We start from the raw sequence: 25,566 nt of genomic DNA on the forward strand, positions 1-25,566 counted from the left end.
CAAATAAACTCATTTACTACCAAGACTCTTTTTCTTGCCATCACCCATTTAGCATCTAATTCAGAAAATAAAGAATTACCAATGGAACAATGATCTCCAAATTATGTTTCATGGTATTCTCATCCCTTGAGATAGTAATAGGTAGAACTTCAAAAAATTCTACGCATAAATGTGTCAAGTAGTGGCATACATACAGAGGGTGCCAAAAATGTATGCACATTTTAAGAAAGGAAAAAAACTATTAAAATTGTAATAATATATATTGATAACAAATGATGAATACAAGTCACGTTTGACTTCTGCAATTACAAGAGGTGCTCAAAGTGGTTACCATCAGTGTCCAGACACTTCTGATTATGGCGAATTACGGCTTGAGCAACATTGACCAAAGTGTCCACTTGTATAAATTTTTTGGTGCCCCTGGTATTTTAGTCAGCTTGAGCTGCCATAACAAAATACCATAGACTGGGGTGGCTTATTTATTACAGTTCTGGAGGCTTTAAGTCTGAGATTAGAGTGCCAGGATGATTGGCTTCTGGTGAGAGGTCTCTTCCTAGCTTGCAGATGGCTGCCTTCTTTCTGTGTCCTCACATGGCAGAGAGATAAAGGGAGGGATGGAGGGAGGGAGGGAAGGAGAAAGGGAGAGAAGAAGGGGGGGGGGAGAGAGAGGGAGAGAGGGCTCTGGTGTTTCTTCTTATAAGGGCACTAATGCCGTCCTGAGGGCCCCACCCTCATGACCTTATCTAAACCTAAATACTTCCCAAAGGCCCTATTTACAAATATCATTACATTGGAGGTTAGGCCTTCAACATATGAATTTGTGATCATTTGGGGAAGGAGAGAGAAAGGAAATACAATTCAGTCCATAGGGATTCTATATATTCCTCTTAGGGATTCATAATACATTAATGTATGAGATGTTCTGAGATGCTCTTCAGTTAAGAAAACTGTTTTCTAAACTCTTTAACTACAGCTCTACCCTCCACCACCCTCCCCCTAAGAGTATCTGTTTCTATTACAACTTAAGGAACTGGTGTTTAGGTCTAGTACACAGTCAGGGAAATGCTACAGTGGAGCCTCCTTGTAATTATGGGGGAAAAGGATTGAAATTAATATAAAGCCTCAAGCATCTTTTTGGGAAAATAACCTGAACTCAGTAACATTCCTCTCACATCACTGGGAAATTGTATGTGACCTATTTAGGCTTCAACAGTCCAAACAGTAATATGACAAAGAAAATGTCATTCTTTGTCACATCACTCAGACCATTCATTTCTCTCTGTAAGAGTCATTGTTCTTCTAAACTTGTCCTTCTTTATTGTCCTTTCACATTCTTAGAAGTCTCTTTTCCGTCCACATAAAATGAGACATTTCCTATTGTCTTAGAATTCCCTGACTTGAAAACATTAGGCATAAGATATCCTATTTTTAAAGAAAACCACCAAAGGAGGTCAGTCACACCTTCCAGAAGTCACTGTTACCATAATCCTAGCAACACCCTCCAGTTTGTATAAGATGACTATCATGGGAAGAGAGGATTCTAAGAAAAATGTGGTAATTATTAGTTAGCAGACAGTGCTGGGTTTGGGGTCTTTCCTCCCCTTCTCACTCTAAAACAAGCAAACACATTAAAAAAACCCACTACTCAGAGCAAATGAGAATCGCTAGGGAGCTTTGAAGTCTGTCCAAGATGTTACTAAGGGTGAAGGAAAATATTCGACAGAGTTTGTTTGAAAGTAGTCCTTGAAAAAGCAAAGCAATAAAGAAATATTTCACATTGGTACCCCCAAACTTCAGATTATTCATCCCTTGTTTGGTCACTACTAATTTGTGCCCATTTGAGAGGGGAAGAAAAGAAATGGAGAGAAGTGGCAGGATAGAGAGAAGTATTGCAGTGCAGCAGCCTATGGGTCCTCCGCTTAGTGTGGCAAGGACACGTGAGCTTCCAGCTGGCCAAGTAAACACCTTCTTCTGAAGTAAGCTGGGCTTGAGTCTTCTTGAGGTGCTCCATCTGTGACAACTATTTGCTACCTGGAGGGCTAAGTGTACTCAGACATGCCAGATCATGGAAGTCACGACCTTGACACTCACAAGAGAGTATTTGGGTCTCTGCCAAATGGCATCAACAGTCAAGAGAGAAGTATAAAGAGAGAGAGAGAGAGAGTGCGAGAGAAAGAGAGAGAGAGAGCGAGAGAGAGAGAGAGAGAGAGAGAGAGAGAGAGAAAGAGAGAGAGAGAGAGGTATAACTACAACAATTAAATAAAGAAAATTTGCTTCTTTCCCCCTTATCTTCTGTTTTGCCACCCCCTTTAACCCTATGGGATCTAGAAGCAGAAGGGGGTATCAGGATGGATATTGGACTAAATTAGATTGGACTTTTAAGATTTCAAAGGGAAAGCTGTGAGGTCTGCCCAATATGTCATTAAATGTCATGGAAAATATTTGACAGAGTGTGTCTGAAAAACAAAGCAAAGTAACATTTCCTGCTGGTACTCACAACTTCATATTATTCAATAAATCGATGATATAATGTTTCCATTGCCCTCACTTTATTGATATTCATCTCTAAATACCTAATTCACCTCAGCTTTACTAATATTTAAACATTTTAAAGATAATTTCAGGATCCATTCCTCATTTCAAATAGAGAATATAAATATAAATTTATTTTGATTCTATACTTATGGTAAGCAATTTTCTCAATTTTGTCTGAAATGCAAAAAATATATATATAAAATTTAAGGTTTGGTGAACATGAGTGTTCCTCAAGGTTAAGGAACATGTCTTGCTCATCTTTGCACCCCCAGTATCTAGTGTCTGGAGCAGTGTGGGCGTAAAATAAATGTCTATGAATTAAGCTAAACCACTGGTTGATCTTTGAAGAACCTCCCAACAGGGGACGGCCTGGTGGCTCAGGCGATTGGAGCACCATGCTCCTGACACTGAAAGCCAGGATCTGCATCTTACAACTAGACTGAGAACAATGGCTTAAAAACCAGGGGATGGGAGCCAAAAACAAACAAACAAACAAACAAACAAAAAAGAAAGAAAAGAAAAGAAAAGAAAGAAACTCCAACAGTTTGAAGGACTCCATTTTTTTCTTCCTCTCTTAAGTTTCTTGTCTCAGTTTTCCATTATGACCATTGACTAGAAAGAAATCTCTTAGAGGATAGCCTTATCTAGGCTTATTTCCTTTTGCATTTAAGTTAGCCATTTACAGATCCTTAAAGGAAAGCATTTTCCCACTGCTTGGTAAGAAGCTACATTCAATGATACACAAATCGAATCTTTAAGTGGTCAGGAATACAAAAAAAAATTAAGTACTACTGAGTGCCAATTACAGATTTGGCATGGGTTAAGTATTTGAAAGAGCATAGTGGTTTAAAGTTGGTGATGTATGCTCTTAAGGAACTTACGCTTTTATTGGAGGCTAGCATGTAAACACTACGATTGGTTCAAGATCCCAGAAAGAGGGACAGGAGATGTGAAAGGCATCCCATGTAAGGAGAAGCATTCTAGTATAGAGGTTTGGAATATGGGTTCTCAAGCAACACTGCCTGGGTTTTAATCCTGACTGCACAGTATTGGTGACCTTCAGCCAGATATGAACTTCTCTGTGTCTCTCATACTTAAAATGTGGATTAAACGAGTTCATGCAGTGCCTGACCTATAAGTTAAGTGCTTACGATGATGATAATGTACAAAAACTTGGAGTTGGGTGTTTGAGTGACTCAACAAAAACAACTGATGGGAGCAATTCCTATATGACAATATAGGAGAAAGGTCAGAAAGAAAGGGTTAGGAACAGATGAAGGAGGCCACTGATTGCCAAAATATTTGGATTTTATTCAGTAAGAGAGTCACTGAACATTTTAAATTGGTGAGTACCACTATAAAAATAATGTTTTGGAAAACTCTAAACTAGCTATGTAGAATGGGGATAGGGACAAGTGGAAGGCTGAGAGGATATAATAATAATAGCCAACTTTCATTAGGTGCTTTCTATGACCTTTGTAAGTGTGCAAGAAATATTAGTTATAAACATTATTGTTATGCTCCAGGCAATGGGCTGAGTACTTGGTAATGAGATATCTGTTATGGACTAAATTGTGTTCCCCCCAAGTTCATATGTTGAGCCTTAACTTCCAATGTGACAGTATTTGGAGATAGAGCCTTTAAAGGGGTAATTGAGGTTAAATGAGGACACAACTAAGGTTAAATGAGGTTAAAAGAGTGGGGCCCTAACCCAATAGGACTGGTGTCCTTATAAGAAGAGAAAGAGATACCAGGGGTAGACACACAGAGAAAAAGCTATGTGAGGACACAGTGAGAAGGTGGACATCAGTAAGACAAGGCCTTAGGAGAAACCAACCTTGCTGTCATATTGATTTTAGATTTCCAGACTCTATAACTATGGGAAAATAAATTTCCGTTGTTTCAGCCACCTAGTCCGCGGTATTTTGTTATGGCAGTCCAGTCAGACTAAGTTCATTTGGCTCTTTAAAAAGCCTGATGGGGTAATACTCTGATGAACATCTGTTACCCACAACGAAAACCATGCTCAGAGAACTAAATGTGAATTGCCTAAGCTAATAAGTGCCAGTAAACAGGATTGATACCCAAGCTGTCTCACTACAAATACTATAGTTCAGTTGCAAACTGATAAATGAAAGGATTTATACACACTCTGGATTTAGGCTAAAAGAAAGGGTTATCACCAGATGACCGATTTTAAGGCTTGAGGCCCACATAAGATAAATGACTGGATTGTTCACGTGTGATGTATGTGTGTAGCTTATATTTACTGTGGAAAATTTGTTCAGAGCAGAAGAGAATTGTGGCTGAAGCTCTCAGGGAAACTAGTGAAGGCTCATTCAAAAAATGAGGGAATACCGGGGAGAAAGCAGTTCTAAAATAAAAGGATATATGGGGGTAAACTAGACTAATGAGGGGGAAGTTGAGGTATAGATTAAGAGACCAAATCAAGTTTCATCTGTTTTGACTGTTATTGCCTGTAACAGTGCCTGGCTTTTCGAAGACACTCAGTAACATTTGGTGGATATATGAAAGAACAGTAGAGAAAGGTCAGATTTAACACTTGGGAGAAAGGAACTATTTAAAGTTTTTTGTTGTTGTTGTTTGTTTTGTTTTCTTTTCTCTTTTTTAACAGTAGCAATAACAGACTGAGACTGAATTTTCCTTGTCTGTTGACTGGGCTTTTTTTTCTTTTAGAAGTCCTGTAGCTAGCTTCAGTTAAGCGGATAAAAAAACATGGATACTAAAACAAATGATTTGATGTCTGTGATTGCTGCGTGTATGTCTCTGGCACAATGAAATAAATACACAGCTGCAGGATTATTAAATCCACTAAAGCTGACTACAGAGGGTAGTCATTTAGCTATTCTACATATCATAAATAGGCTCCGAATACAATCATCAGTCGCCGGCCCAGTAATCTTATGATGGTCCTTCACGCTTTAGGAAGCTGGCTCTTCAATGCAAGAAAAGAGAGTCCCCACCCCCGTAGAGGCTCAGCAGCCTTTAGAGAAAGCTACCATCATGCTCAAGGGTTAGTGCTAGGAAGTCGCTGCAAAGCCTCTCCCAAGAACACCGACTGGATGATCCCCAACGCGCCTGCCCAAACCGTAGCAGCCTAGCTCTGCAGAAATCCCTTAACAGCAAAAGCAGAGAAAATCCGAATCTGGGTCGGAAACCCAGTGCGCGCGACAATCTAATGATTTTCTCCACCACAGCTGCCTAGCCAGACTGCAAATCCCAGCATTCATTCCTTCCAACGGAGCTAATAAGAAAGCCTCAAGTCCCTCCAGCCAATCATATCCTGACTTAGTGTACCCACCCCCCCAACTGAATTCTGGGATTTGTGGTTTTCACGTGGCAACATGCTATCATCGTGGTTAAGGCAATGTAGGCCATGCGTCCTATTCCAAACGAAAGCTCTATTTAATAATGCTTCTGCTGGTCCCCAGGCTAACCATTTAATTAGCATTACTTCCAAGCTTTATACTCTTTAAAATCGTAAACTTTTTCTCTGTCATACAGGAAAAAAAAATCAAGTTATTTTCAGATTAAGGCACACTTGTCCCGCTCGCACCCCGTCCTTTAACCGTCGCTTTTAAGTCTCGCGAGAACACCCCTTTTTGGTCGTTGTCATGCCTCCTGAAAGGCGGTCCATGCGAAGACAGACACAAGCTTCAGCCAACAGGATCGTCCTTTAACTAGTGTCTCTACAGCGTGCGTGGGGAGACCTCCGTGAACCCTGACCTCAGCTTCCGTAGCGTCCCGCGTCTACTGCCTCCGCCCCCGGCGCGAAGGAGGCGGGTTTTGGCCCCTTGCCCTGGGGAGCGAGTGCAGAGGGAGTGGGAGCGAGACGGGCCCGAGTGGAAGTGTCTGGCTCCCGGGAGAGGCCCTGCTGTACTCTTTGCTTCCCATGAGCTCGTTCTGCAGCGAGCAGTGCCGTCGTTAGGTCGGCCCCGTAGCTTCTGCTTCCCCCGGGACAGGCCCACGCCTCGCCGGGGAGGGAGCAGCCCGTCGAGGCGCCTCCCTAGTCTGCGTCGGTGTCGCGCTGCGACCCTGGAAGCGGGAGCCGCTGCTAGCGAGAGGAGGAGCGGCAGCGGGCAGCAGCATCAGCAGCGCCAGCGGGCGGGATCGAGGCCGTCAACATGGCGAGCGCCTCGTACCACATTTCCAATTTGCTGGAAAAAATGACATCCAGCGACAAGGACTTCAGGTGAGGGCGAAATCTGACCCGAAACCCACCTCGGGGTCCCCCATCCGTGGCCCTTGCCCTCAGAAAGGTCTTGCCCCACCCCTTTGGCCTTAACCGGTTTCTCTGCTTTCCCGAGGTTCCCAGCCCACCACTCTGTTCCCTGATCCAGGCGGGCCCCTTGCCTTCCAACCCCCTCCCCCCATTCTTTCCTCTAGGCCGTTGCCCGCCGCCGGCCCTCGGCCCCTTCTGCGTCCGCGATCGTCCCCACAGCATTTCCTTTCCCCTCCTCAGGCATGATTTTCATATCTCAAGTAGCGAAATGGGGCGCAATCACCCACCATTGTGGGGAAGGGAGTTGCTCTAGGCTTGGGGATCGGGAAGCCGGGCCTATTCGCCGGCCCGCCGCAGGCGCTAGGCCGCCCTGCTCGCTAGAGCCCGAGCAGCTGCCCACTCGGACCCAGCTGTCTCCTCCTCTACCGCAGATGTAAGTGGGCCTAGGTGCATTCATCTTGAACGATTTGCTTTTTTGAGCTCCTCGTGGATTAGGTTATAAACTTTTTCTTTGGATTTTTTCTTCTCGTGAAGGTGGGAAGAAGGGGGAGGGCAGCCACCATAGAGGAAACTTGACTCGTAGGGTTTTCCCGCCAGCATCTCTGTCATTTTCCCTTGTCAGGTAAAACCCAAGCGGGAACTCGGGGTTTTAGTCTTATTATTATTATTTTTTTAATATCTCGAATTTCCTGCCAGAAAGGTGAATTGGTGAATCCTAAACAGAAAAGTAAACCAAGCAAATGGGTCTTATTGGAAGCAGGAGTTTTCTAATATGGGGATGGTGAATGTGATAGCAGTTCTGTTCCAGGAGGCTTGTACTGTCGGTTCCAAACCTTGGTATCGTGCATATTGAAGAATTGTTTTCACGGATTACCTTGGTTTCTCGCTCTCTTTTTTTTTTGCACTACGTACAGCAATTGTTACATTCCTTCCTTCTCCGCATCCCATCCACCAAATAAAAATGCTGATCTAAAAAAGAGCTCTTTATTTCTTAAGTACTCGTTTTGTTCCCTGAGGCTTAGTGGTTGTATTTTGTGTGCATTTTAAAGGAAAGAACATACAGTCTTCAATTAAAATTGTGGCTGCAGAACTTATTTATTTATTTATATAGTCTATGAACAGTACGTTTCAACTTCTGAAAACATGTCCAAACCTTATCTACCAAGAAGAAATTTCCTGATTTGTGAAATGAGAACCATGAAAAAAGGTCACGTTCCTAATTAAATTGATGTGCTGGCATATTAAAATGGCCAATGAAATACAGTTTTGGTTCTGTGACTTCAAAAGCCAGAAATGATTTTTTAAAAGTTTTGCTACCTACGGAATTTTTCAGTATTGCATTACTTTTAAAAGTCCATTTGCTAATACTAAAGATTTTAGTGTTGTGACTTTTTTGAGGAGACATGTTTGTTTTGGGTATTTTGATATTTTAGATTTGTGTACTTCTCGGGTCAAAATCAAGATTATTTTTGAAAGTTTTGGTTGTGTTTTTAAAAAGTTAGCATGCTTTTCCATTTGCAGCTTTGCTTGCTTCCAGTGCAAGCCATTGAAATTTAAACATTTGAATGGGACATATATAAACTTTCAACTATGGTAGAGTATGTAGTATGATTTTTTTTCCCCTTCCCATTTCTGTCAGTTTGGCTCATTCTGTCAAAGTACTAAATTTCATTTTGATTGTGTACAGTTTCAGTCTGAAGATAGCATTTTCCTTGTAATAATACAATTTTGTTAAACTAGTCAGACTTGTGTATGGGTAGGGTAATATGTTTAGAATAAAGAAATCAAGTCATGTGATAATGTTCATATGTCATTATTGATTGAAACTTTTAAAAATTTCTTGTAAAGGAAAAAATACGTGCTTTTTTTAATTATTAGAAAGAAATAGTGTTTTGATGTTAAGTTCTAGTCAGTGTTGAACTTGATAAGGATTATCAATCAATCTGGGCTGGAATAAATCAAAACGTTACTTGGAGGAGTAGTTATTCTACTGAAAGTATAATATTGAAATATTTCTAATGGTGAGTAGTATAGAAGGTATATTTAGGTAGAAGATACATTTAGAAAGAATGAGTTCCAGTAATTTGGTATCATTAAGTGTTTTTGTTAACTCTGTCTTAAGACTTATGATATACTCAAGCCATCCAGTTAACAGACAAGTCTGTGGAACTAAAGCACTATACAGATTACAGACATTTCAGGGATTAATTAAAATAGTGAGCATTTGAAGTCAGATATTTGAAGATTTTTCTGTATACTTTCAGTGCAGGCATTTATTTGAATACATGTGTTCTATTTTTAAAATGCTTTCTAATTTCTCATTAGAAATATTTTACTTTATTGTGTAAATAATACATAATTGGTGTAATTGTGTGTAAATTGGTATAAATCAGTTTGTCTCTCATGCTTTAAAATACCTAGTGTGAGAAGGATGTTGAGGACAGGCTGATTGACATTATAGAGTATCTAGCATGTGCAGACCACTCTACCTTGTGCTAAGGGGAGAGGAAAACGATACATCTAAAAGGAAGAAAAAAATTTTATTCTCAGAGAACGGTGGACTCCAAAGAGAAAACGTACTGGTCATAAGATACGGGCCCTAGTCATGTAGGATTCTTTGTTATAAACTATCTGTGAGATCTTGGGCAGGCTACTTAATTTGGGATTAAATTTTCACTCAAGAGACTTGTACATGGGTGATTACAAAAGGTCCCTTATAGGCCTGGAATTTCAGGTGTCTGGATAACTACATCGTTCAGTAATGCAAAGAAGGTAAAGAAATGGGTGCAAGCTTCAAAATTTTAAATTGTCAGCATTTTTAAAGAATCTTTTTTAGGCCTTAAATCATAGGCTCAATTTATTGGGAAAAACAAAACAACTAATGCCCTTTTTCTTTCGTGTTTAGTATATTCTGTATTCTTTTAAAATGGGATATATATTAAGGTTTAGTGCCAGTAGATACGTGATTGTAGATGCCAGAATGAAAACTTTAATGCGCATGAACCATGTGAATGTTCCATTTATGAATATTAATATTGAATATTCAGTGGATTTATTTTCGTATACTTCATCAGCGGAATTAAAGTTTTCCAAGTAATCAAGAGCTAAAGAAAAAATTTACCATTCTTTTCTCTCTCTGTACATAATAGTTAATATTAATGCTTAGTATGGACTTTATACATTTGATCATATTTGTGTTTACAACTCTAGTAAAGTGGATACTGACAATCTCTATTACAGCTGAGGAAACTGAAATGGTGATGTTAAGTGCTAGCCCAAGATCAGTTAGTAGTAGATGTGGGCTTTCCAGATACACCAGAACATGAACTGTTAACTGCCATGGTATGCTGCTTCTCCAGGGTTTTGACGAGGGGACATGAAGAGTAAGACCTTACATTTCAGTTCCTTCTGAGTTAGGCTAATGAAATATTTTGTGCTAAAAGACGCTTTTAATAATCCCCTAAGAGGGACTTCAGAAAGTTGATTTAGTGCTTCCCCTCAGTAAGACCTACGTGCTTGTTGAATGGTTAAAACACTATTATAAAAATAAATAACCCAGGGCAATATGTAGTATTCTGGCTTAAGCGGCAGAAAAGATGAAAGCAAAGGAGCGTCATGTTTGTAGAGTGATCTGAGGTCTTTAAATTCTAGGTAGAGAAAATGAATGTCAAAGCACACTATACAAAATTCTACTGGGGTGAGCGAGTAGATAATCTTGACTGGAGCTGGGGGCAAGTACTGGTCAGGAAACTGAGGGTAAGGATCTTCTTTGCTAAACTGCATCCTTCAGTCTGTTTAGTGCCTTCCTTGCCCATGTGGGTTCTCAATAGATGCTTGCTTTAGTTGAATTGGATTTTCGTTCCAGATGTAAGAAAAAAAAACATGCAAGGATTTTGGGAAGTTTCCTCAAGAAGCCAGTGTAAAATCTACAAGTCTGTTTTTTTTTTTTTAATACCATTTGATACAATCTTAAAGTAATTCATTGCATTGTAGAATTTCCCAGCTTGATAATGGTTTATGTTACCAAACTTATTTATGGGTTTTGGATATTGGAAGTAATTTTTACTTGGACGCTGTTTAAAATGCTAATAAAAATCTCAGCCCTGTGAAGTGGAATTCCTGGGCTTTCTGAGCTGGAAGGGATCTTAGAGATCCTATAACAAAGCTGAAAGTACTGTTTGGGCATTTACACTAATGTAATAGGAAGTACTAAGTGGATTTTCTGGACTGCTCGTGCTTGACGAAAAGTAGATTTAGTCAAAAGAAACAGATTTGTAAAGATTAAGAAGGTGATTTCTGGGCACTTTTAAGTACTTTGCAAGGTTGATGGCAGTAAGTTACTTGATTTCACTTACGTGATTTTTCTTGATATAGGTATACTGGTAACTGATTATCAGCAATGATTATGGCTCACCACTGAAAAAGAGGAGAAAGGGAACTAATTGAGGAAACGGGAGAAGAAAGATTACTACAAATTAGTTTTGTTCACATGAGCAATATGAAGACTGTCCCAAGTTAATTCATAACTCTAAGGGAATAAATGAGAAAAAGTGAGAGCAGTGTGTGTACAAGATCTTGGGTTCACTGGGTGATGCACTTGGCCCATATTTAGAATTCTGTTGGATGCAAGGGTAAAATTGTGTTTGTATGTGAGGGAAAGGGTGGTGAGAGCTCCTCACTGTGCAGTACAAGGAATCTGTTTCTACCGTTTGTGCTTCCCTACACTGGATTGACTAAAGGTGAATAGTCCTCCCCTGAGGAACTTTCCGTCCAGTAGATTAAGCCAGGTGTGTAAGTTCCAGACTAACTATATTGTTTATAACTGTGTTTGCAGAGCCTGGCACAGTTCCTGATCATGGTACCCCCAAAATATTTGTTGAAAAATGAATGACATGGTACTGCCTGTAAGTTATATTCACCTGGGACTCCCACAGGAGTCCGAAAGTTAACATCTTACCTTCCCCCTCAACCACCTTAAGCCTTTTTTATTCTTATTTTTCTTGTTACATTACCATCCACCAAATGTCCCAGTTGGAAAACCTTGATGTTTCCTCTTCTACCTTTCTCTCCTTTGGCCCTCTGCTGAGTGTTTCTCAAATTAGTCTCCTTATCTCAACAGGTTTTTATCCAACCTGTTGATAGCTTTTCCATTAGAATTTTCTTCCTAAATATCACAGCTGATCATTGCCTTCCCTACTAATTCCCATTGACTACATGATAAACTCTAAACTGCTTAGCTGTTGCCCACCTAAGCTCACTGAAACTACTCTCCCCCAAATCCCTAACAATCTCCATGTAACTAATTTAGTGTGTATTTTCTTTACTCATCTGTTTGATATGTGAGCACTATTTACCACTTTTTCCTATATAGGTTTCCGTGACACAGCTTGGGTTTATTACCATTACAGTGAGGGAGAGCACACACTATGGGATGTCTCAGTAGGAGGGCTAGGATCTGTTTATTTGGATAACTTTGAGAAAGGTCTAAGGAAGTGGAGATTGGATGTTGTCTGAACCCGGGGTGGGGGGCCAGGCGGGGCAATTCTGTCATTGACATTGCAGAGGAAAAGCTGTAATTAGTAAAGAAGTGGCAGTTGCTCAGAGGAGAATGTTGTTACTTTGTGTTGCTAAGCGAACTTGTCTGAAACGAGTGTTCTATAAGGTTATGTCTAGGAAACAGTATGCGTTAGCTGTAAACCTCAGATCTGTTTGGAATAACATTGAGGTTTAGGGATGAGCCCCAGATCAGTTTCTGGAGTGTAGGGGCTGCTGTTTGTTTCTTTCTCAGTTCTCACTTTTGGCCAAGGGCAGATGAATTTGGGCTGCAGGACAGTAATTCATGATGTTCACATCTTCACTATTGCTGATATGTTGTTGATTAAGATCAGAGGAGTGGCCATTCAGTGTAATCTAGTCGAACCAGGCTTATTATTATTAATCTTTTCTCCCATTGTAAGATGAGTGGTTGAACCATCTGATGTGACAGTGGCTGTTAAATAACATTAAGACTGGACAGGATACGTATTCGACTGTAACACCCAAGTCCTGTGGTTTTCTTCTTCCATTGACCATTTCCTAACTCATTTCTTCCATCCCCTTATCCATTTCAAAAATCTAGTAATTTTAACTTCATAAATCTTAGAGTTGGTACTCATTATTCACAGTAGTTGTGTTTTATAAAGTTGCCATGAACGTTGAATTAGCAACACTGAAGCATTGCTTCTAGGGAAAATACAGGGTTAGGTTCCCATGAGCTAGTCACAGAATTTTCATCAGTTGATCAGTTCATAACGTTCTTTTATGTGTGTTTCTGTTTGAAAGCACCTTATTTAATATACATTGATTCATTAGCATTGAACTCAAGGCCAACAGCACTATAACTCATGCCTAACAAATCTTATCTAATACATGTATGTTTTTCTGGAAGACACGTCACAACCTTCTTGTGTTTAAGAACACTTTAGCACTGCACTTTGGAATCATTTTAAACAGCAAAATTACCAACGAAAAGAACAATCATGCAAAAAACGGGGCACTAAGAAGACTGAGAAAAGGATACAGTAGTTAGTCCCCATTTATCTGCAGTTTTGCTTTCTGCCGTTTCAGTTACCCACTGTCAACTGTGTTCCAAAAACATTAAATGAAAAATTCCAGAAATAGTTAATAAGTCTTAAATTGAGTACTGTTTTGAGAAGTGTGATGAACTCTCTCGCCATCCCGCTGTGTCCCACCTGGTACATGAAGCATCTCTGTCCAATGGGTCCACACTGTATATGCTACCTGCCCATGGCCCTCTTGGTTGTCAGGTCAACTTTCCACACTGAACTCCTCCGTCCTTCACTGAGGTCTTACGCCCCTCACCACCACCACACACACAAAGACAAAAAATTAAAAATGCCAAACCAGCTTTCCTCATGCAAACCCTAGGAATCCTTTGAGGCCCAACTAGCCATCAGTTCTTTGGTGTGATCATTGCCAAATGCCCTTGAGTGTTGTTTTAAAAAACTTGTAAGGTTGAAATTTGTCCATTTACCTGTCTGTCTGCCATAATGAAAAAGAGGAAGGACTTAGTCTATATTTATTATCTTAGCCCTTAGGAGCATACCTAAAACAGTAAATGCTTACAAGACATTTTACCAGTTGGCTTTTCAGTCTTCCATGGATAGCTTTCAAACTGGTCAATTTCCTTGCAAGATTTATAGTGCAATTTTTATACCAAATTAACATAAGGAAGAAATCATTCTTAGACTTTTCTGGGTTTCGGGGTCATTAAAAAATTAATTATAACTTTATACTATATCAATCCAGCTTTTCTGATTTTAAATATTATCTATTGCTAATTTTGCTGGTGCTATTTTAACTCTTCAAAAAATGTTTAACTATTAATTACAGATTTTTGAAAACCAGTGGACTTTTTTATTACACTATAACTCTGAGGTCAGGTGTCAAAGTCTATTTATCTTATCTGTCCTTTGCTCATAGGCATTTGAGTATAATAGGCAGTGAATAAATAAATTAATCTGTGTACTAGTAGAATCCCTTCAGAACCACAAAACAATTTTTCACATTGGGATTATCTGCTTTTTTACTGAAATTGATGATCACTAAGCTTTTCTTTACCCAGATGATTAGATTTCAAGGATTCTTAGAGGTGCCAACTTCAGTGGTTATTTAATGGATTTTATCTTAAGTAAAATGGTTAAGATGCTTTAATGCTTTATGTGTAGAAATGCCTGCATTAATGTGCTATTTGGGGTTTTTTGTTTTTTTACTTTCCTGAATATTATGTGGTTTTAATTTACTTAAGTTATATAAAATGGGTAGGGCCTTCCAAATAGAACTATGTCCATTTTTAAAAAGTACACGCTTAATTTACCTTGTATTATCCCAGTATGAACATAAGCTTTTCTTTATAAGCAGCTTTACAAAATTTGGTAAGAACTATGCTTGCATGTAGTTTAAAACTTTGTCAAATCAGCATTAAGTTAATTCCAGTAACATACTAATTACTGGAATTATCCCTAAAATTCCCTTATAAGTACTGAGCTGCTAAATTAGTAAGTTGTTTTGCCAATCCTTACCACATAGTTTATTGCCTATATTGCCAGACTATCTGCATACCGTCTTTCCCCGAAAATAAGACCTAATTTTTGCCCCAAAAGACGCATTACAGCTGATTGTCTAGCTAGGTCTTATTTTCGGAGAAACAGGGTATTACTTAGGAAGGTATTTGTAATGTTCATAGTTAAAGGCTTCCTAGGTAAAATTCAAATCACATGCAAAGAAAAAGTTAAGAGGAGCTTTTCTCCCCCTAAAAGCAATGATGAAATTAATTAGAATGAAAGTTCACTCACTGTAGATCCTGTCAGTAAATGTGAAATCAAGATTAACCTGGGGAAGATAATTTTTTTTAAAGAGTATGTGAGGAGATGAGATAGATAGACAGATATGAATGACAGCATTGGATTTGAAAATCATCTATTTAATTGATGCTTAACATTTTTAAATTATCAACAAATTTTTATTTTTTTTGATAGGTTTATGGCTACAAATGATTTGATGACAGAACTGCAGAAAGATTCCATCAAGTTGGATGATGATAGTGAAAGGAAAGTAGTGAAAATGATTTTGAAGTTACTGGAAGATAAAAATGGAGAGGTACAGAATTTAGCTGTCAAATGGTAAGTTACCCCTTCAACCCCTGTTAAAATACAAATAATTGGTAAATTATCTTAGTTTGTTCTATGTCTTTCTGGAGTAGGTAACTGGCGAGTATTTAGTGTTTGTACTTGGTACTTATGATACATTTCTCTGTATTGACTAAATGTAGCCTTTCATGGTATTTTACTTTGTAAGAAGTAACATGTAGAAAACTCCAGAAACAGTGGTTCTTGCTCTTGTTTGACGTGATTTTTTTAGCTGGATTAAAAGACCTATTTCTATATTCCAGTGTGGGGAAAATTTAAGAACCAGTGATTAAAGGAATTAAAAAAAAAAAAAAAAAGACAAATGAACAGCAACAGTTAAAACTATAGTTAACATAAAATCAACACTGATGATAAAATAGTTACAAAGAACCTTTACTAAAAATTGTGGGAATTCTGATTGTGTGTGTACAGCGCAGTAGGAGCATGTTGTTAGGCATGATGCTAACGTGAAAGCGTGAAAGGTGGACTCATTCTTAGTAATAGGGTGCAAAATGTGAATTCTCAGTAAATTCTATTAATGCGCCTATTTAATTTATACATACCAAGTATTAGTAACCCCCAACAATTTACATAGTAAGTTATTAGTAAGTATAACCTTTAGTTTCATATAAAAATTAAATCATGGAATTTTATGTCATTTTGTATGTCATACAATGTTTGATATCAATTTAAATAAATCATTGTCTCATTGCTCCTTTATTGGATTTTCTTATAAAAGTTTTAAATTTGTTTTAGGCTAACCTTTTACATACTTGATATAAAAGCATGCAAAAACATGAGAAATCATTGGTCAGCATAGAATTTCTAGGCATGCAGTACAACTTTCTTGAATATATGTTTCTTTAACTTGAGATTTTTGCAAGTTTAAAATAAAATGGGTCTTCAAAAATAAGTTGCAATGAGTCTATAATTTTACTTTGATCGTTACTGTTATCTTTTAATTCTTTTGCCACATGCTTAATAAACACAGTTAAGTTTTGTTCAAAATGTATGCTGAACATTTACCAGCCTTTAAAAATAATAATAAGTAGTAGTCTGTCCCAGAGGTATGTAGGTCTTAATCACTTGAGTATGAAACTTTACTCATATGAATCTGAGCTTTGGATCTTTTGATGATCTTTTATACTTAAAATTAACAGGTTGCGGGGGGAGAAATGACATATTCAAGAAAATAAGAGAAGAATTAAGATATAAGCAAAAGAAGTAAATTAGGAGATAAAACCTAACATCTGATTCTTGGAGGAGGGAAATCCCAATAGATAGATAAATGACTAAGTAGCCTTATCAAGAAATTGGGAAAATTATCAAAGAATCATCCAAAAGAAACCCAGGCCCCAAATTTTCACACTCTTTGAAAGCTGAAACAATAGATACTTCCAGTACACACAGTTCTAGTACTATTTCGGAACAGAAAACATGAAAACCTTCCAGTCTTTTATTTAAACCAAATACTGATAACAAATCCTAACTAAACAACACTAAAAAAGAAAACTATAGACCATTTTCACTTAAATGTTCAAAATAAAATTCAACAACGTATTAAGTGTAACATACTATGATCAAGAGAGGTTCATCCCAAAAATACAAGGGTAGTTCAATATTATGTGTTTTATTAATATATTTATTTCATCATGTTAATAGAAGGAGAAAAAACTATCTGGTTAGTTATGAAGGCACTGGTAAGATTCAACATTAATTCTTAACTGAAAAACAAAAAAACCAACACTTAGGCTACCTTGGATAATTAGAGGAGTGAAGCACATTCCAAAAACCAGCATCAGACTTAATGTGTCTGTCATTTGGGGAGGAATAGGTCAGGAATGTTGTATCTCACTAGAGAGCATTCATTCTGTTTCAAGTAAAGCGTTTAATAACATGGAATTGATAGTACCTTTTTTAACATTAAAAGTTCACAAACACACACATGCATACCACAACCCAAAAGCCAATAAATTACCAGATACCTTCACACTAAAGTCGGAAACTGGGCAAAGATGTGTCTATCTCTGCCACATTTCTTTTGAAGGTAGTAGCACTATAAGACCAGGGCGGAAAAGTAAACGAATAAGAATTGAAAAAGGAAAGTGGGAAACATCAAGTCAAGAAAAAAATTTAAACAATAAGAATTCGGTGAAGTAACAGGATGTAAAATTAATGAACAAAAGGTGGCTTTCATATAAGCAAATAATGACCAGTTGGAAGATACCGTGGAAGTAAATGTCCATTTATTACAGCAAGGGAAACACAAAATGCCTAGGAATAACTATAACATACGTTACAATGGTGACCCTGAGTAAGGGTATTGTATGGTACAAAGGAAGGTTATAGTTTTATATTTTTCAAAACTTACATGAAGGAAAACTTAAATACTCCTAACCAGTAAAAAAAAAAATGTATTTGGAATACGTGGAAGGACATCCCATGTCCTTAGATTAGGATAACTCAGCAAAGTTGTCAAGTTGTCCAGGTTAATGTAATGCTAACTTAGTTGTAAAAATTTTTCCCCCACAAGCTAGACAAGTTGATGCTAAAGTATATTTTGAGAGGAAGGAGAAAGGTGGAAGAGTGTTTGCTCAAGATAACTCTTTGTTCAAGAAAACTCTGAAAAAATATAACAGTTGCTGGAGTTGGAGTTGCTTACTAGATAGGAAAACATACTGTTACGTTTCTCTAATCAAAGCAGTGAAATAGGCATTAACAGACCAGTGGAGTAAAATAAAATGGAAAGTACATGATGAAGGTGGCATTACTGGTGAAAAGTTGTATCTTTTTTTCAGAAGACTAAATGACCATTTGAAACAGATAAAATTGTATTCTTACCTCACATACAACATCCCTAAAGGTCACCATTGTTTTGTTCACCTTAAGTTAGTTTTGCCTGTTGTAGAACTTCATATTAATGGAATCATACAGTATGTGCTCTTTTGTGTCTGGCTTTCTTCACTCTCATAACAGCTGTAAGATTTATCCATGTTGGGTGTATTACTATTTCATGACTTTTTATTACTGATTAGTAGTCCATTGGTACCGCAGTCTGTTTATACATTTGATTTCTTTCTAGGGTTTGGTATTGTGAATAAAGATAAATTGAACATTCTCTTCCAAATCCTTTTAGTACATGCGTCTTTATTTCCTATAGATAAATACCTAAGTATGAAATTGCTGTTCATTTAGATTTTTTAAGACACTGCCAAATTTTCCCAAAGTATTTGTACCATTTTACATGAAAGTACCAGTTCCACATTGTCACCAACACTTGATTGTGTCACTCTTTAATTTTAGCCATTCCAGCAGGCGTGTAGGTATAGTTTAATTTACATTTCCCTGATGACGATGTCTGGTGCTATTTTGTGTGTTTATTGGCCCGTTGTTCATTTTTTGTAGACTTTTCCCAGTTTTTAAAATTGAGGTTGTCTTTATCAAATTGTAAGAGTTCTTCATATATTCTGGGTACAGGGCCTTTGACACGTGTCTTGTCAATATTTTCTCCCAATTTGATGAGTTTAAGTTTTTAATTTTAGTTTTAAATTTAGTTTAATTTAAAAATTAATTTCAACTTTTATAGTTATTACTCTCTGTGTCCTAAGAAATCTTTGTTTACCTTAAGGTACAAATATTTTCTCCTGTGTTTTCTTTTTATTTAAAAGCCTTATAGTTTCACCTTTTACTTTTAATTCTGTGAACTATCTTGAATTCAATTTTGTGATGTAGGAAATGAGGTCATTTTTTTCCCATATAGATACCCAGTCATTGAAACGCCATTTATTGAAAACACCTTTCTTTCCCTACTGAATTGCATTGGTATCTTTGTCAGAAATCAATTAACCATAAAGGTGTGGGTCTATTTCTAGACTTTTTTCTTTTCAGTTGATCTATTTGTCTATTCTAATGCTAGCACAACACTTTTATTAGCGTAGTAACTCAGGCTTTTTCAACCTTGGCACTATAACCTTTTGGGCCAGATAATTCTTTGTTGTGAGGAGTTACCTGTGTATTCTGTGTATTTTAGGATGTTTAGCAGTTTCTTGGCCTTCACCCTCTAATTGCCAATAGCATTCCTTGTTCTCTCAGTAGCTAGTGGCAACCAAAAATGTCTTCATATATTGCCAGATGTCTACTACGGGGTAAAAATCGCCCTTGGTTGAGAAATACTGCCATAGATTTATAGCAGTCTGAAGTAAGTTTCCCAGCTTCATTTTTTTCTTTCCCAAGAGTATTTTGAGTTTTTAGGTTCTTTGTATTTCCATCTAAATTTTCGAATCAGTTTGTCAATTTCTATTTTTAAAAATAAGCTTGCTCAAATTTTGATTGAGATTGTGCTGAATAAAGCTATAGAAATAGTTGAAGGAGATCAACATCTTAAAAGTACTGAATCTTTTAACCATGAACTGCGGTATCTCATTTTTCTGTTGATTCCTCAGGATTTTCTATCTAAATAATTGTCATCAGTGAGTATTTCCTCTTTTTAATCCTGATTTTGGTAATTTGTGTTTTCTATCTCTTTTTTTACCCCCTCAATTCCTCTAGTTAGGGAATTACCAACTTTACTACTCATATCAAAGAACTGTTTGTAGTGTTTGATCATTTTTTCTGTTGTTTGTTACTTATTTCATTGATTTTATCTCCTTACTAGTACTTTCCTTCTATCTAATTAATAAACATTTAAAGGTATATATTTTCCTCTAAGTACTTGAGCTACATTCTACAAATTTTGGTATTTTTATTATTCAATTTGAAATATTTTTAATCTCCACTGATTTTTCTTTGATCCATTGGTTATTTAGAAACAATTTTCAAATCTTTGAATATTACTTAGATGTTTATTTCTATTTTTACTGGTTTCTAATTTAATTCCATTACAGTAAGAGAACCGTCATACTCTTTAAAATTTCAGAGTGGTTTTGTTTTGTCTGCTTACTGAGATTTGCTTTATGGTTCAGCATATGGTAGGTCTTGGTGAATGTTCCATGTACAAATAAAAGTAAGTGTATTCTGCAGTAGTTGGGTACAGTGTTTTATAAATGTAATTAGATCAGGGTAGTAGATGGTGTTCAGATTTATATCCTTAAGCGATTGTTTTCTTCATACTAAATACTGAAAGAGGGATGTTAAAATTTCCAAATATGATTGCCAATTTATCTGTTTCTCTTTAACACTGATTTGTTTCAAGTACTTTAAAGCTGTATGACTATATGCACATGTATATACACATTTATAACTGTCTTTTTGATGTTTGACCTTTTTGTGAGTATAAAATGTTTCTCTTCAAAAGACACACCTTATCTTGAAATACATTTTATCTTATGTTAATATAGCCACTGCAACTTTTTTAAGATTAGTGTTTGTATAGTGTATCTTTTCTGTTACTTCATTTTGAATCTGTTTTCATTTTCAAATTACCATGTTTCCCCGAAAATAAGACCTAACTGGGAAATAAGCCCTAGAATGATTTTCCAGGATGACATCCCCTGAACATGAGCCCTAATGCGTCTTTTGGAGCAAAACTTCATATAAGACCTGGTCTTATTTTTGGGGAAACACGGTATGTACCTTATAGACAGCAGATAGTCCACTGACATTTACTGTAAATATTGATATGGTTGGATTTAAATATGCTGTTTTGCTTCTTGTTTCCTTTTTGTTGTTCCTATGAGGTAGGTGTGTGTGTGTGTGTGTGTGTGTGTGTGTGTGTGTGTGTGTGTGTTTTCCTGCCTTCTTTTGGGTTAATCAAGTTACAGCAACAATTCTCAAAGTTTGATATGGGGATCCCTGGGACATCTCATGACCTTGAAAGTGACAAAACCTATTATATGAGTAATACTGAAGTGTTATTTTCCTTTTGACTCTCCTTTTCTCATAAGTGTACAGAACAATTTTCCAGAGGCCACATGATATGTGATATTATAACAGATTGAATGCAAGAGCAAATAGGAGATTCAGTTGTTTTCTTTTAAGCCTTAACATTAATTTGCAAAAATGTAAAATTAATTTTCTCACTTTTTTATTTTTTTGAGAATATAATTATTTTTCTTAAATGTTATGTTAATCTATAATGGGTTTACTGTTACTTTTAATTTTTTATATGGTAAATATTAACAGATACAGCGACGTACAGAAAAGTTGTTTCTGGTCTTCATTGATTTTAGATGTGTTAAAAGGGTTTCTGAAACCAAAAAGTTGGGAATCACTGTTATACAATATTTAACTTTGATTTGCTTTGTTGCCTTTTTAGCTATATCACTGCTTTTTTTTTTTAATTGTCACTCTAGGCTAGGGATAAATTGTATTTTAAATTTATCACAATCTATTAAAAGTTAATATTGTACCCCATGCTATAAATTATTTAAATCTTGCAGTAACATTTTTTCATTTACTTCCTTATTTGTGCTACTATTTTATATATATTTTTGTGTGTATTTTTGTCCGTAGTGCCAAAAATATATAATTTTTAAAGTATAGCCTTTTATGTATACACACATTTACCATTTCTGGTGATTTTTATTCTTTCCTGCAAATTTGAGTTACTCTCTGACTTTATTTTCCTTTACCTTAGAGAACTTTCTTTGGTAATTCTTGTGATATAGGTCTGGTGGCATTATATTCTCTGCTTTTATCTGAAATTGTTTTAATTTATCTTCATTTGGAAGGGTAATTTCACTGGATATGGAATTCTAGGTAGACAGTTTTTCTCTGGTCTTAGTTCTGTCACTATCTGACATTAAAATTGTTTTCTAAAATAACAGTTTTAGAGGTTTTATGGTTGTTAGCTACAAGAGGGTTAGTTCAACAAAACTATTTTGTCATTAATGGAAGCTAGAACTCTTTAAATTCATTTTTGCAATTCCTTTTATTGTCACTCCCAATTTTCATTCTTTCTTGTTAGGTTCTTTACATGTATATACCATGTCTTTGTTGTCACTGCCGTCATTTTGGATTGGGCTATTCTTGGATTTCTCCAGTCTTTCTGTTTATTTTTTCTTCCTGTCTCTTCTTAATTCCTCAATTTCTTTCCCTACTACTTCTCTAATAAAGCAATTAGTCAGTGTTTATTTATTGAACATATATAGAGGGTGCCAAACAAATGTATACACATTTTAAGAAAGAAAATAACTATTAAAATTGTAATACTCAATATATACCGATAACAAAAGATGAATACAAGTCATGTTTGACTTCTGCAATGACAAGAGGTGCTCAAAGTGGTTACCGTCAGCGTCCAGACACTTCTGATTACGGCGAACTACTGCTTGTGAAATGCTGACCAAAGTGTCCACTTGTGTACATTTTTTTGGCACACTGGTGTATGAAACATCAATCTGAGCATTTATCCAGTTAAACTATTTTCATTCTGTCACTTATACTTCAGAAAGTACATTGGCTCCCAATTTACCACAACACATTTAAATTCATTGGCTTAACTTTAAAGATTCTCCATAATGTCCCAGGGGCCTAAGTTTCCTATTGTGTTTTTCATCTGCCTTTTGTATCAGAACAGTTCTTTTCGCTCCTCATTTTTTTCAGTATGCATCCACTTATTCTAGTATATGATTTTTTTATTTCTTTTTGAAATGCTTTGCCTTTTTTTTACTATATCCCATCAAAGCCCAGTACATTAAAATCTCTTAGGTGCAATCTCCTGTAAATAGTAACATTGAATTTAAAGGTGTTTTTTTTTTCAATTGTGCAGAGTAGTGAATGCCTTCAATTAATTTCTAAAGTAGTAATATGAATTCCTTACCTCACCAACCAGATGGTAATTTTTAGAGATAGGGGCCATACTTTTGTTCTTTACTACAGTTTTGACTATAATGGCTCCCCAGCGAATATTCACACACAAACATTACCTACTGTGAGCTAAATTCTATGGGAAGGACTTTTCTCGCTCCTCAAGTAGTAGACCTACATGCAAACCTATAATAACAGTATACAAATCCTAATATGAAAGGCATATTACATACAAGGTCCTTTGGGAGCACAAAGTAGTAATATCTTGAGTTTCACGGTACGACGATGGAAATCAGTGGGAAAAAAATTGGAAACCAACTACAAGGAGCTTATCTATCAAGACTCTCTGGAGGAGTTCTGGTCAAGATGGCAGAGTAGGTAAAGACTGCTCTGGTCTCCCACGACCACATCCTAATTAAGTCTAAACTGCAGAACAACCATCATTGAGAATCTCCTAAAGTCTAGCTGAACATAACTGAGGATATACAGAAGTAGCCACGTGGAGACACTCGTAGGAGGGATGGAGACATGGAACTGGTCCCACACCAATGTGTAGCGGTTAAAAATCAGAAGACATATCTCGGACTGGGGAGGTTTCTCCTTGAGGAGTGAGGGGTCAAAATCCACATCAGGCTCCCCAACCCAGGGTTCCAGTGCAAGGAAGAAAAATCTCCATAACTTCTGGTTGTGAAAACCAGCGGAGATTGTGGCTGAGTGAGACAGAGGGTTGCTGGAGTCCCAGGCATTCCTCCTAAAGGGCCTGTGCAGGGACTTACTTGCTGACATACTCTGAGCGCCAGCTCTGGCATAGCAGCTTGCAAGGTGCCAGGGACATACGGAGAAGAAATGAATTGTCTGGTTTTAGATCAAGGGCTGTAGGGGCAGTTTTCTCCCAGACAGAAGTGCTGGCAGAAGCCATCGTTCCTTTGTTGAGCCCTCCCTCCTTCACTCAGCCTGCAGATGCAGGCAGGTGCCCTGTTTGAGTCTCCATCAACCTGGCTAACATCATTTGCCCCACCCTGGTGATTCCCTGAGACCTTGCCCCACCCAACTTATGGGCCCACCCAAGCCACTTCCAGTGGCTTTTCCATACAAATGTTCAATCTTGGATCATGCTGCAGACTTTCCTAAAATCTCTCAAAGGTTCACAAACCCCAAACAAGCAGCATCTAGCCTTGGAATGTCCCGTACTTCTTCCTAAGCAGCCCTAAGCTTGGCACTAGCAGCAGTTGGCCTCGGTTCGTAGCTTTGCCTCTCCTAGGCACCTCCAAGCCCAGCACAAGTGACATCCATCTGCAGATCATTTTGTAGCTCATACCAAGTGACCCCGGGCAGAGCACAACCAATGGTTGACCTTGGCCTGCACCTTTCAAGAGGCCCGGAACCCACACACCTGGTGGCCAGCTTCTGACTACACCAGAGCACTATCCAACCACCTCCACAAATCACATACCCAAAGGACAGACTCGGAAGGCTAAAGCGAAATCTTGCTCTCTAGGGTCAGCCCCTGCACAAAAGCTCCTCCACTGCAGTCATGGTTAGTCTTCAGAACTAATCAGCCGGAGGGTAAATCCCTCCCATTGATGTGCCAGCAGCAATCAAGGCTGAACTACAACAGGAAGGCATACACAACCCACACAGGAGACAAACTTGGAGCACCTGGCTTAGGTGACCAGGGAAACTGAGTCACTGGGCACCACAGGACACCTACTACATAAGGCCACTTCACCAAGACTGGGAGACATAGCAGCTCTACCTAATACATAGAAACAAACACAGGGAGGCAGCCAAAATGGGGAGACAAAGAAACATGTCCCAAATGAAAGACCAGAACAGAGCTCCAGAAAAAGAACTAAACAAAATGGAGACAAGCAATCTACCAGATGCAGAGTTCCAAACATTGGTTATAAGGATGCTCAGTGATCTCTGTTGAGAACTTGAACAAAGAGACTACATAAAAATCGAGATAGAAAACATGAAAAAGAACCAGTCAGAAATGAAGAATACATTAACTGAAATGAAGAATACATTAGAGGGAATCCATAGTAGATTACATGAAGCAGAGAATCAAATCATTAATTTGGAAGATAAGTAGAAAACACCCAATCAGAACAGCAAAAAGAAAAAAGAACCCCCCAAAATGAGGATGATTTAAGGGGCCTCTGGTACACATCAAGTGTACCAGCATTTGCATCATAGGGAGAAGGAGGAAGAGAGAGAACAAAGAATTGAAAACCTATTTGAAGAAACAATGATGGAAAACTTCCCTAACCTGGTGAAGAAAATAGACATGCAAACCTAGGAAGCGCAGAGAGTCCCAAACAAGATGAATCCAAAGAGGCCCATATCAGGGCA

The 25,566-nt window shown here is 37.5% G+C and overlaps 1 protein-coding gene across 2 annotated transcripts in view; it reads left to right on the top strand.

Moving 5' to 3' along the window:
• Positions 1–6,337: 6,337 nt before the first annotated feature.
• CAND1 (cullin associated and neddylation dissociated 1) overlaps positions 6,338–25,566 on the top strand; it is a 41,021-nt gene continuing 21,792 nt past the window's right edge. The window contains exons 1-2 of one of the 2 annotated variants that reach the window (XM_088800603.1): positions 6,338–6,748; positions 15,316–15,459. In XM_088800603.1, coding sequence (XP_088656729.1) covers positions 6,681–6,748; positions 15,316–15,459 — 212 coding nt within the window. In that variant the 5' untranslated portion in view covers positions 6,338–6,680. Of the gene's footprint in view, positions 6,749–6,833; positions 7,212–15,315; positions 15,460–25,566 lie in introns of those variants that run through there. The other variant, XM_088800601.1, reaches the window with a different exon arrangement.

This window comes from Rhinolophus sinicus, chromosome 1, assembly GCF_057876585.1.
Source record: "Rhinolophus sinicus isolate RSI-liver-muscle chromosome 1, RSI-T2T, whole genome shotgun sequence".
Classification (NCBI taxonomy): Eukaryota; Metazoa; Chordata; class Mammalia; order Chiroptera; family Rhinolophidae; genus Rhinolophus; species Rhinolophus sinicus.